The sequence below is a fragment of the Musca vetustissima genome, unplaced genomic scaffold (assembly GCF_032173495.1).
Source record: "Musca vetustissima isolate MV318-11 ecotype Yass unplaced genomic scaffold, APGP_CSIRO_Mvet_v1 utg28348, whole genome shotgun sequence".
Taxonomy (NCBI): Eukaryota; Metazoa; Arthropoda; class Insecta; order Diptera; family Muscidae; genus Musca; species Musca vetustissima.
The window spans coordinates 36,534-51,234 of NW_026876335.1; the positions used below are offsets into that span (position 1 = coordinate 36,534).

The 14,701-nt window shown below is 30.5% G+C and overlaps 1 protein-coding gene across 1 annotated transcript; it reads right to left on the minus strand.

The window, feature by feature from the left end:
• Window positions 1–240: 240 nt before the first annotated feature.
• LOC133338854 (F-box only protein 33) lies at window positions 241–11,756 on the minus strand. Its single transcript, XM_061546960.1, has 7 exons — window positions 11,615–11,756; window positions 2,106–2,261; window positions 1,937–2,041; window positions 1,368–1,872; window positions 1,202–1,276; window positions 902–1,138; window positions 241–423 (listed from the first exon to the last, which is right to left on the minus strand). The coding sequence occupies exons 1-7, from the start codon at window positions 11,752–11,754 to the stop codon at window positions 283–285; spliced, it is 1,359 nt and encodes a 452-aa protein (XP_061402944.1). The 5' UTR covers window positions 11,755–11,756; the 3' UTR covers window positions 241–282.
• Between the last annotated feature and the right edge of the window lie 2,945 nt (window positions 11,757–14,701).

Consider the following 14,701-nt stretch of genomic DNA (forward strand, 5'->3'; position numbering starts at 1 on the left):
ATTTTCACGTCGTGTTTTGCATGACCTTATTCCGTTTTTCCTCTATTACGTTTGTTGTTGTCGTTCTTTGAGGAAGTTTTGACGTTGCTGCTTGCTGATGGGATTTCCACTTAACATTATTGGTTGGATAGGTTTCTATTATTCGTGTTTGTAAGATGTAATAACTAAAAATTTCCTTTGTGTAAAATTTTCATTTTGTGTTGCTGTTTTATGTTTTAAGTTGCCATTTTAAATCGTGTTAAGGATTTATTTTAGTTGTTTTAGTTTGTTTTCTTTTCGTTTCTAATTAGAAATATCACGTCGTATGAGATCGAAGACATATTCATCACGCACATCATCAGCTACTGGCATATAGCCAAGGGCTGGATGCGAATTGTTGAGATTAAGAGGTTCCCATTTTTGGCCTAATAGTGTATTGATTTCCTGGAAATAGAAACGAAAATAATTATTACAATTCGAGCAGAAAGAGCATATGACCACGAACTATCGGGAATGGGAATAGTACTTAAAGAGCTTAAGTTTAACATCGACTTCCACAAATGGTCATAGTTTTCACCTCCTGGTTATTACTAAGGAAGAAACAGTTTAAACTTTTTAGGGATCAAACCTTCAGAAACAGTTCTCCCATCTCCTATCTTAATGAGAATACCGAAGAGTAAAAAACGAATGTTACAAAATAAATTCAAAGCTTTGCCAAATAAATCTCCATTTAAATGCGCCTCTTCTTTGAGGTACTACGGACGAACACAATGGGCTAAAAGCCTGCGAGTGAAGCGGCCACTGAATGACACCTTAGGGGAAATAGCTATACATCCATTTGGTTAATAATTATAACGAATTTTTATTATATTGATAAATACTATATAATAATAACCTACATTTTTTCTTTATTGCCACGTACCTCAATAAATGAATCCATGCTGGCCTCATTGGGTGCGGTGTCAATCATTGATACCTCCAAACGTTTTAAGGTACGACCGCGTAAACGAGAAATGCCCACAATATTGTGTGGATCCAAAATATAACCATGGATAACAATTTCCTCAAGATTTTTGCAGCGCCATGACATCATGACAAGCGGATCCTGGCCAGTGCGTAAAAATAAGTCCATAATATTATTATCGGAATGTTTGTAGGCCTGCAAACAAAATGCAAGAAAATTAGAAAATAACAAACAAATATCAACAAAACACAAACTTACGGAATCAATCCATTGGATACTCTTTAAGGTGGCACTGTTGTTCAATGAAATCCACTCCAAAGCTTCAACATTCATCTGTTGTAGTTGTTTTGTTTTTTTATTTGATAGAAATACAAACATATAAGCAAATTCTGCTAAATGCCTCCCCCATCTTCAGCATACTTACGTAATCACAAAACAACACTCTCAAATGTGTTATGGGCATATTTTGACGCAATATACGCATTTGCAAAACTTCAACGGCTTCATAGGCATAAATTAGCGTCACTATCAATTCTATGTTATTGAAATTTGCCGAAAATTCAGCCCAGGTCCGTTCAGATATACCCGGATGATGACGATCCAAACCATGTACACAAATCAAAAATTTCTTAAGTGGTAAAATTTTTAATGCATGCATTAGTTCTTCGTTAAGGGTATCGTAGTCCAGTGACAACACTTGCAACGATGTACACTTCTGTATGAGGCTATTCTCCATGGCAAACATGGGATAATGACTAGGATCGTATTTAATGGAGGCCAAGGTCAGTTCTTTCAGCTCTTGAGGCCGGCTCAGAGATTTCAGGAAGTCTAAACCATAGTATGTTAAAGCTTCAATTGCACCTAAATCCAAAATATTGCAAGGTGTTCGCTTGCGATTTAAAAATACTTTTAACGGCTCAACAAAAAGTCTGAAAAAACAATTCAAGATAAATAAATGTAAGTTTATTATTGTTGTTTCCAAAAATCACTCACTGTTCTATATCGACTAGATTTTCTTCACTGATATCACCGGGTGGTGTTAGACCCACATTATTTGTTTGGAAACGTAAACCTTGTAAATTATCACATCGTGCAATTCTATATAAGAAAAGAGAAGACATTTGTATTCTATTATATATTTAAATGTTGTTTATCGTCTTACCTGTATAAGATGCGTCGTATTTTTTCAATATGGAAAACATTGATGAAATCAAAAATAATAATTAGCTCGCTCGTCAGATTGTATAAAGTATGGCGGAAAAATTTACACTGACGATCGTTGTCAATATTTAGTTTAAGTTTGAAATTGGTAAAGAATCTGTAAAGAAAAGAAATTTATAAATAGTTATTATGATCAGAATGGAATGCATCAGAAGGATACTATAAATAGAAGTATTTGCAAATGCCTTTAATGGGAGGAAGGCCTAAGAACGAGTTTGTTGCGATCTATACAAAATTAAACTGGATGCTTTGTTATAGTCCGTTCTCTTCTTATAAATGTCCTAAATCTAAACAAGCATAAACATCGTTAAGTATGGCATTCAAAATTCCTTTTCGTAACATAACGGCACGAAAAGTGCTAAAACGTACTAAATATGGTATTATGTGTATTTGGCGATACGGATGAGCTAGAAGAAGAGGTCGATAGAAGGAGATGGTTTGGAAGTGTGTACTCATATACACGAAAAGTATTAAATTTGGTAAAATTTAGTACTAAATCGTTTTATATTTTGTACAGTTTGGATCTGGGTGAAGCGATAGAGCTGGAACACTGAAATTAGGAAATAAAACTACTGTTGGACTGCATGATTGGGGTATGGATGTAGTTTGGGAAATTCATACTTATGGGCACTAAATGGTGCTAAATTTGGTACAATTTGAATTTTGGATGAACCATTAGAGCTGAAAGCCTGAAATTTGGAGTTAGAGTAGGGGTGTAGAATTGGGGTATCTAGGAAGTTTTGGAAACGCGTACTAATGTGTACTAAATGGTATTAAATTTGGTACAATTTGGATTTGAGTGAAATTATAGAGCTGAAATGGGATCGTTCAAGATTTACGTAAGCAAATTTATTGCAACTAGTTATCCCTCTCTCCCCCCTTATCATTAAAAGTAAGCATAGCTCTTAACCCATAATAAGCAAAAGCTATCAAAAATAAGAAAATCGATGATCACGAATCGAAATCACATTTGTGGTCTAGGATTGGGGATGTAGAAAGTTATGGAATAATTGGTACAATTTGAATTTGGGTGAAAAGGAATCCTGATTTAAAAATAGGATTTCTATTGGATTGTTGAGATAGGTAGATATGGAAATTTATATTAATGGGTACTAAATTTGGTATAAATTTCGAATCATGAAATATGGAATTAGTTTTGGAAATAAGTAGTACAAGAGTACAAAATGTAATAAATGGTACCAAATTTAGTATGGATCTAGATTTCTGTTGCGGTCAGAATTGTAGTGTTGAGATATGAAGATAGTTTTCGAAATGCTTACTATAAGAACACAGAGGTACTAAATGGTCGATATTAGTGTGTAAGTTGATTAGCTCTTTTGACATGCTTTAATAATTTCCACATTCGCTAACGAAGTACCGGACGTATGCTAGTTATAAATACATTGATTTACTTCGGCTGACTTCGGCTGAAAAAATGCGGCCAATTACCTTTAATATACCGAATATGTAGCGGAATCATTTTATAGGGTTATATCAAAACATCGTCCTATATTGAACAATTTTTACAAATATGTTTTCCCACAACACGAACCCGTGCCAAATTACTTATAAATGCCGAAAATAAGCCGGAACATTATATGTGGGTTATGGATCTATATCCAAAATTGTCTGCAAAGATGTTTTTCGTTCTCCAGGAAACTGAAATCGGTCTGCGACTATGACAAAAAAAACATGTAATTTTCAAAAAAAATCCAAATAACTGCTCTTTAAAATGGACGAACCCATGGACTAATATACCCCTTTGCAAAACCAAATATCATAGGGATAATAGCAAAGTCAATTTAGATTTCCGAAGCTCTATTTTAAGTATTGCGAGTTTGGACTCTGTATTTAGGTTCCTCAATCCCTCTCCAAAACCTTACGGTTATTTCCATGTTTAAGAACTTGGAGTCTATTGTTCAGAACTAGTCTACATTCATGAATCAACATTGAATTTATAGCCTGAAGCTTCTTTGTCTATTGGGCCGCCTGGCTATCGTTGCATACTCATTTGTTAATAGTCTGCAAGACAATTATAGATACGTATACAACCGATTTTAATCCACAAAAATGTCCTGTGGAGTTCTTGCAAGAGTGAAGTTCGATTAAACCTATATTTGCAATTTTTATGTTGATATGTAGTCAAAGGTTGTTCCGAGGTATTTGGCTCCAAGAGATAGCCATAAAACCACCCGACAGATGATTTTTTTTTTTTCTATTTTAAGCATCTTAATGAAAAGTTTGGTTGACTCCAAGACCATTTTCCACGGTTCATGATTACTAAATATAGATGGAGTACGCTGTAACGTCCTATGATTAAATGCTTTTAACAATAGGTTATTAAAAAATACGCTTACATCATTTTAAAGAGGATGTATGCCTTTTTTAATGAAATTCACTCATAAATACCACAAGGCGATAATTGGCAATGCATTTCTTTGTTTTAAACAATGACAAACTTTGTTGCTTACACTTTTGGTTAGCAATTGCCAACACCATCATCATCGACGAACTGCCGTCTATCTGTCTTGTCGGATTTTGTTTATAATTTTTTTCTGTTACAAACGTGAAATTTTGCATACATAAGTATTATTTTGCACAATAACAATTTGAATATCTCAAAAATGCACTGAACCTCTACGAGAGCCTACATTATATAACAATATAAAGAAAAAACTTTACGAATTTTGCTTTAGATTAGATAATTTATTATAAACCCTAAAACCTCTATATTTTTATATTAATTATATCTTTTTTATGTAGAAGCCGTTTTACAATATCTAATTTATAAAAGTAAATATAAAACAAAGTTTTATTCAACAGTGTATAAACATTTTACAATATTACGAATTTATAAGGCAAAAGAAAATAGCACTAAAAACAAAAGTGGCCTTCAAATCAATTAAAACAGTGATAGCATTTCGGATTTGTTTTTTTTTATTATTATTATTATTTTCTAAGACAAATGGGCGACAACAAAACATGCATGATAATGTATCTATGTATGGATGTATGTGTGTGAGACAATCGAAAGAAAGAGAAAATTTGAAAGTAATCAACAGAAAAAGAAGAATAGTATATATTTTAATGTGTTTGGTATTAGGTCATAACCATTTGGTTGTTAAATGAAATATATACTAAGTTTTTATTTGAAATATAGAAGTTTTTTGTGAAGGGAATAATTTAGTCATATGTTAGAATATGTCTATAGACTAAAAATTATTATATATTTCATAAACAAATATTGTTTATTCGAATATATAATATTTTCAAATTGATGTTTTTGAGGCAGTATTTTTTATCTCATTTCAATATTTTTGATGTCATCAGACAAATACAACACATGACGATGACTTTCACTTTTTGCAATTATTTGTGTATTTCTATTTCGGTTTATAAATATAAGGTTATATTTAATAGAATTTAAGTTTTTTTTTAATATTTACAAATGGCCTATTTATACCCTACACAACTATGTAATAAGGGCGCAACAAGTTTGTGTGGCCAGAAAGTTTGTAACGCCACGAAATTTCTGTCCTTGACACACGTATACCAATCGTCATATCTCTACGAGGCATTATAATTTGATATCAAGGTACAAACCGCAGTTATATACCTGGCGACACGAAATTTTGCAAGTTCGGTTCGGTTCCAGTTAAAGTAATGATCGGTTTGTTTTAGAGGCCGCAATTATGAACCGAAAATTATCTCCCCAAGGAACTATAAATAATCGGTGGCTGAAATGAACAAAAACGTTTGTGTGAGAAATGGCAAAATTGTTCATATAATGTGACCACCGAGAATACACGATTCATAAAATTTGCCAATGTATTTGAGAGATTCCCGACCTTTAACCTGATATCAATGTTATACATGTAGAGGACGGATATGGGACATAATTCGCATTACAGGAGAGCTAAAAAATATATTTCAATTCTTCTAGACTATAAGTTTAGCTCAGCAGTATGTGAAAATGCAGGGGTAATTTGACTATTCTAATATAAATACGTTGAAATGAAAAGTAAAAAAGTGTCACTCGGTATTGCCGACTGATGTATACCCTCAGCATATGCTTTGTGGAGGTCTTTGAAGGAGTGGATCGATGGATCTCACCTTTAGATTCGATTTACGCTAGGTAAAAATAATACGATGTGCAAAATTTGGATACTTCGTTCGTTTCATATAAGATTTACAGTTTCAAAATGTTGACCCTTTTTTGGGGAAGTACTAGAAGTAGTTGACCTATAAGTCCCATCTACAAGCAATATAGAGGCAATATTAAATTGTTAGATCGTGCAATGTTTCGTTTAAACCGGATGATATGTTCGTATGATATTAAATATGAATTTTCAGCACAATTTTGACCATTTTGTAGGGAAGGAATGGACCGAATAATTTGAATTTACGATTGAAATTGAAAATGTTGAGATATTTAAAAAATTAAGACATTGAAAAAATTTGAAGGTGTCATTTTGTGGGAGATGTACCAGAAGATGTAGACCGATATTCCCCATCTTCGAATTTAAACGAAGTTTGGAAAAAATACTACGATATGCAAAGTTTGGATGAAATCGGTTACGGACATTTGCAAATCGACTCCAAATTGTCCGAAACAGATTTGCTCCAAATAAACATGTGGTCTAAAACAAATATTTCTATGAGGCAAATGAGCCATAAGGCTGAGGGTATGAAGGACTGAGCCGACACCCTGATCCTGTCGTAATCGTGGATTATTTACTATTTTTTTTTTACAAATTGTTGGAATTAAGAGTCCTGATTCCAACGACATAACTTTTTTCTTGTGAAAGTTGTGTAATATGGACCTCCAAATTTTGTTCGTTTCGAACTAATGAAGACATCCTATGTTCGGTAACATTTTATTAAAAAGAAGGCCTTACGTGTAGATCATACTTTCTGGGATATGGGTTTAAAAAATCGGTAAAAACCTTTCATGTTGTTATTGAGTAATATTGGTTAAATGTTAAAGAGTAAAGGTATGGTGATAAATAGACCTCGGATTTTTGCATATTTTTTATGCTTTATCCGATTGGACTCAAATTTTGTATTTAGGCGTTTCATGCTTTAATTGATCGATATTTGGGGTCATGTCAAAAATATGCAAAAAATATGCAAAAAATATGCAAAATATATGCAAAAAATATGCAAAATATATGCAAAAAATATGCAAAATATGCAAAAAATATGCAAAATATGCAAAAAATATGCAAAATATGCAAAAAATATGCAAAATATGCAAAAAATATGCAAAACATGCGCAATATATGCAAAATATGCAAAAATATGCAAAATATGCAAAATATGCACGGTATGCTAGGTCGATATGCGATAAATATATGCAAAAAATATACAAAATATGCATTGTCGATATGCAAAATATGCAAAAATATGCAAAATATGCAAAATATGCAAAAATATGCAAAATATGCAAAATATGCAAAAATATGCAAAATATGCAAACATATGCAAAATATGCAAAAATATGCAAAAAATATGCAAAATATGCAAAAAATAGGCAAAATATGCTAAAAATATGCGATAAATATATGCAAAAAATATACAAAATATGCATTGCGATATGCAAAATATGCAAAAATATGCAAAATATGCAAAAATATGCAAAATATGCAAAAATATGCAAAATATATGCAAAATATGCAAAATATATGCAAAATATATGCAAACATATGCAAAATATATGCAAAATATATGCAAAATATGCAAACATATGCAAAATATGCAAAATATATGCAAAATATGCAAACATATGCAAAATATATGCAAAATATGCAAACATATGCAAAAATATGCAAACATATGCAAAATATGCAAAAATATGCAAAAATATGCAAAAAATATGCAAAATATGCAAACATATGCAAAATATGCATTGTCGATATGCAAAATATGCAAACATATGCAAAATATGCATTGTCGATATGCAAAATATGCAAAATATATGCAAAATATGCAAAAATATGCAAAATATATGAAAAATATATGCAAAATATGCAAAATATGCAAAAATATGCAAAATATGCAAAATAAAAATATGCAAAAAATATGCAAAATATATGCAAAAAATATGCAAAATATTCAAAATATATGCAACATATGCAAAAATATGCAAAATATATGCAAAATATATGAAAAATATGCAAAAATATGCAAAAATATGCAAAAATATGCAAAATATGCAAAAAATATGCAAAATATGCAAAATATGCACGGTATGCTAGGTCGATATGCGATAAATATATGCAAAAAATATACAAAATATGCATTGTCGATATGCAAAATATGCAAAAATATGCAAAATATGCAAAAATATATTCAAAATATGCAAACATATGCAAAATATGCAAAAATATGCAAACATATGCAAAATATGCAAAAATATGCAAAATATGCAAAATATGCAGAAATATGCAAAATATATGCAAAATATGCAAACATATGCAAAATATGCAAAAATATGCAAACATATGCAAAATATGCAGAAATATGCAAAATATATGCAAAATATGCAATATATGCAAAATATATGCACGGTATGCTAGGTCGCAATATTAAAGATAGAACTTTGAAATTTTGCACATATATTATTATTACTCCTAGGATGTTTGGTATTGGAAATGGGATATATCGGTCCACGTTTTAGTATATCGCCATATAACGGTTATATATGTTTGCATGTTTTATACATATATTTAGCAAATTTTTCATAATGCCCCAAAAATCTAACAGTTGAACCATGAAACGCATACATACACAATTAGATTTCTATAGGTTAAAAATAAAGAAAGCACACAAATTCGAAAACTACCCTGATTTTTTTTTTTTTTTTTTTTTGATTAAAATGATTGCATATGTGAAATATGTTGCTCATATTTGCACATATTTTGCATATTTTTGCCTATATTTTTCATATTTTTGCATATTTTGCATATGTTTGCATATGTTTGCATATTTTTGCATATTTTGCATATTTTTGCATATTTTGCATATGTTTGCATATTTTTGCATATTTTGCATATGTTTGCATATTTTGCATATTTTTTGCATATTTTGCATATTTTGCATATATTTTGCATATTTTGCATATATTTTGCATATTTTTGCATATTTTGCATATTTTTGCATATTTTGCATATGTTTGCATATTTTTGCATATTTTGCATATGTTTGCATATTTTGCATATTTTTTGCATATTTTGCATATTTTGCATATATTTTGCATATTTTGCATATATTTTGCATATTTTTGCATATTTTGCATATTTTTGCATATTTTGCATATGTTTGCATATTTTTGCATATTTTGCATATTTTGCATTTTTTGCATATTTTGCATATTTTTGCATATGTTTGCATATTTTGCATATATTTTGCATATTTTTGCATATTTTGCATATGTTTGAATATTTTTGCATATTTTGCATATGTTTGCATATTTTGCATATATTTTGCATATTTTTGCATATTTTTGCATATGTTTGCATATTTTGCATATATTTTGCATATTTTGCATATATTTTGCATATTTTTGCATATTTTGCATATTTTTGCATATTTTGCATATGTTTGCATATTTTTGCATATTTTTGCATATTTTGCATATGTTTGAATATTTTTGCATATTTTGCATATGTTTGCATATTTTGCATATATTTTGCATATTTTTGCATATGTTTGCATATTTTGCATATATTTTGCATATTTTGCATATATTTTGCATATTTTTGCATATTTTGCATATTTTTGCATATTTTGCATATTTTGCATATGTTGCATATTTTGCATATTTTGCATATTTTGCATATTTTGCATATTTTTGCATATTTTGCATATTTTTGCATATTTTGCATATTTTGCATATTTTGCATATTTTTGCATATTTTGCATATGTTTGCATATTTTGCATATATTTGCATATTTTGCATATATTTTGCATATTTTGCATATTTTTGCATATTTTGCATATTTTTGCATATTTTGCATATGTTTGCATATGTTTGCATATGTTTGCATATTCTGCATATATTTTGCATATTTTTGCAAATTTTGCATATTTTTGCATATTTTGCATATTTTTGCATATTTTGCATATGTTTGGATATTTTGCATATTTTTTGCATATTTTGCATATTTTTGCATATTTTAGCATATATTTTGCATATTTTATGCATATATTTTGCATATTTATTGCATATCGACCTAGCATATTTTGCATATTTTTTGCATATTTTGCATATATTTTGCATATTTTGCATATTTTTTGCATATGTTGCATATATTTTGCATATTTTGCATATTTTTTGCATATTTTGCATATTTTTTGCATATTTTGCATATTTTTTGCATATCTCGTGCATATGCAAAATATGCAAATATGCAAAAAATTAAAAAATATGAACCCTTCAAATAATTCTAAATCCTTTGAAACGAATTTGTGTCCAATCAGAATTTCGATATCTTCATTATTAAAAAATATGCAAATATGCAAAATCCGAGGTCTAGTGATAAAATATTTATTAAGAGGAGTTTTCGTCGCTTAGCCGAGGTTGTCATCTGTCCTTAGGAGAAGGCCTTAAACCCACAAACACGATTAATTATCTAATTAAAATGAGATACTGTCGCGTAGACGGAGTTGTTATATGTCCATAGGAGAAAGACTTCAATACATATTATACTATTCTAATTAAAAGAAGATTCTGTCACGTAGGCGGAGTGTCATCTGTCCATTGTTTCATAATAATATTATATTTTCGTAATTAGTGCGTTAAATGCTTTAAATTGATACCCTACTGCCTTAGTGAATTTTTTATATCATAAGAAAATATAAGGGAACTTTGGATGTCCATATCTCCGGAAATACCGATTTCCACAAAAAACAGGTATCACGTTGTTATTAGGTTCTCAAAGACTACATGTCGTAAAAATTTCAAAACGAGTGTCCCCTAATCTAGACTTGATCCCATTTTTATTTATAAGCAATACCTTGGACAAAGAAGGTTACTGTTGTAATCTGGAACTTAAACCTTTCAAAATGGTGTCCACATTGTTTCATTTCATTTTAAAGCCATGCGAACATACAAATAAGTTTGAAGACCATATTTCTTTTGAAAGTATGAACTTCTCCAAGAAAAAATTTCATAATGATCAATGACCGGATACAAAACCGAACTTCTTCCAAAAATTATAAAATAAGTAGTATTTTGAAATTTCCTACAAATTATGATTTCATTGTTATATTTGACAGGAATGTATTTTTCTTCGAGATTTACAAATCGTTTGACTGCCACTTTAATCACTTCTTCTCCATATTGGTTAGTCTACAACTAACTACCACACTGAACTTTTTTCTCAGTAGACATAACGGTTCGATGTAAAAAAAAATATCCAAAAAAGGGAAACAATTTCATTACTTACCTCTTTTGGAATAAAACACTGCGCCAATGTTTACAACTTTGACTGGCATTGAGACGATCTCGTGGCTCTAAATATTCGTATATCTGGCCCAATACCAATGATGGTAATTCTCCCCATTCTGCTGATCTATGATGATTCATATCCAGGAGGAGTTTCAGGCTAAATAAAAGTGTATGTAATGTTCACAGTGTGTTGTTCTTGTTGTGCTATGGGACAGAGATTGTGTGCACCTGGCACACAATACACTTGACAAAAGCAACTGTTGGGTTTTCTTTCGAACAAAACTAGGTCCAGTTCCAAAAGTTTTCCACCAAATGTTTTCCTTGTAGCTTCTTAGTAATGCTATCGTTTCTTCTTCGAAGGTTTAAAATTGAATAAAGTGGAAAATGTGAATCTTCGTTCAATTTTCTTCAAAAAATATATATGTATTCATTCGTTCGTTGGTTCCTTGTCTTGTTGTTGCTGTGTTTCTTCGATCTACTTTTCAAAAATGGTGTCCAATATAATGGAATATCAATTGGTGTCGTTGTTGTTTTGGTTTCGTGGTGTAAATCAAGTGCATACAGTTTGCAGCGACACCAGCAGCAATATAAAACGAATTGGCAAATCAACGTAAACGTCGTCGTCACCACAAACGTCACAGAAAAAGTTGTTTTTGTTTTGTTGGTTTTTTTGTTCAGTAATTGTTGTCGTTTTCGAACAGACCCCACAAACACAACAGCGGCGACAGCAGATACAGAGGCAGCCAGACAACATATGTACATATAGGATGTATGTTTGTATGTCGATGGTAATTGTAGCAGACAAAACAGTAAAATTCAGCAATTGTTTTGTTTTTTTTATTATTTTGCAATAAGAAAAAACAGCAATTATCATCACCGTTTGCGAAGTTGTTGTTGTTGTTGATTTGAAAAAGAAATGAATAAATTCATATTTTTAGTTGGTGTATACGCACAAAGAAAAGACAGATATTTTTCATATAACGTACAAATTGTCGTTTTATTTTAAGTACACTATAAATTTTGATTTTTCACAGTAAATTTTGTGGCCTTGGGTATTTTTTCACACTAAACTGTCGTACCTTTCATCAGAAAATGTAAAATTTATTTAAAAGTATTTTTTACGTTTGTTTTCTTTTTTCACAGCTACCAAGTCGACTTGCATTATTAACTGCGAAATTTGCTATTGTTGGTTGGCATTAACGGCGTTATTGATATCAACCTTCAGCGATGGACTCTTCGCTGTAAATTAAATGACAAGTAGCGTATGTCGTACAGCGTATAAATTAGGGGAATTTTAAGCATAAAAAAGAACTTTGCAGTTTGGTATAGTTCTTGGAGAATCGCTTCGTTTAAAAAATATGTTAAAATAACTAGATGACTATTTTGCAATACAAGGTAACTGTAAAACTACAGCAAATCAATTCAACAACAACCACATACAAAATTGTTATTGTATGTAACACTAGGTCAGTTTTATATGTCGAAAAATGTAAACAAAACATACGAAATATCGATAAATTCTAATTATTTGCAAAATGTAAAATTTTCAAATTTAGAATAAAATTAAAAATCATGGATGAAAATCGATCAATCTATAAAACAGTAATAAAATATTTATATCAGGCTTAAAATATGTCATATGTATATGACTTGAAAGAAAAACGCGTTCAAAGGTGCCCCTCTCCCCTATATATTCTTAATCAGAATAAAATTCTATGAAATTGACAATGTCAGTCCGTCTGTTAAATTACGATAGAGATCACAATATTTACGATTTATAGCTCTGAAATTTTGCATAGACATTTCAAGTACGCCTAGCATGTTTGCTATGGTAAATGACATATATCGGTCCCCGTTTTGGTATAAACTCTACATAAACGTACCCCTTATATTCGGAATTTTGGGGATTTTGGACACGTTTTCTAACCGAATTAGCTGTAATTCGGCATTTTGGGTTCTCATGGTAATCATAATACAATTTTCTCTTAACAGATACATTGCAACTACCCTAAATAGAATATGGACAAAATTTGTTATCCCTACATCCTTGCATTCGGGAGATACAGTACGTTCTTTCTGAAATAAAAGTCCAATATCAATAAAACTAAATGCAATATCGACGGAACAATCATTTCCTATATTCTTTTTTACAAGAATCAAAAATGATTCTGATGACAGAACTCGTACAATTCGAATACGAAGCGATTTAAATAATTTGGACTATATACACAAATTAGAACTGTACACAATTTTACCCCTTCTCTATATTGAAAAGCTTATAACTTTACATAAAATTGAATTACATTTTTCTTTTGTTATCAGTCGTCCATAAACAGGCCTTGACACATGAAATCACAATATTATATATCTACCATAGTATAATTATTACAAGGTAGGGCACAGCTACCAACTGATTACAATTTTTTCTCAAGATGGCTTGTTTCATCAAATCAAAATACATATTTTGTGTATGTGTGTATTGTTTATATTCAAGTTTAATTGAAATGAAAATCAAGTTTTACCACGTTCGTCTGGAAGTAATTACTTTGTTATGGATGCAACATTTTATGGTATTCCCTACTGGATTTTGGGAAGAAATATTAACCTTTCATTCGTTTTTAGTTTTGTGTTGAAAAAATGTCAAATGCTATTATATCCATGGTCTACTGTACCAAAAATATCAATATTGATCTCCGTGTCATTATTGCCCCATATAACGGTCTTTCTTGGTATGTTCAATGTCCTATCATAACATGAGTATTCTCCTAGGGGTCCCTATTAATTTTTGTCCACATTAAAAAGTTCGGCTCTGCCGATCATTTCGTTGTTTTGTTAGTATCATGGCCCGAATATCAGGTCATCCAAAAGTCGAATTCGTTCAAAAGTACAACATGCACCTACACCTATTGTCAAAAGTTGTACTTCTAGCGAAGTAATTCTTCTTACAAAACTTATCAAAATTTTTCGCTTTTTATAACTGTACCGGTATTTTGAAAATTATAAACGCGTTTTTACGCGAATTCAGTATATATGAAATATATTTTTTATTCTAGAGTTGTAATCTATTATTTGTTTTTTTTTTATT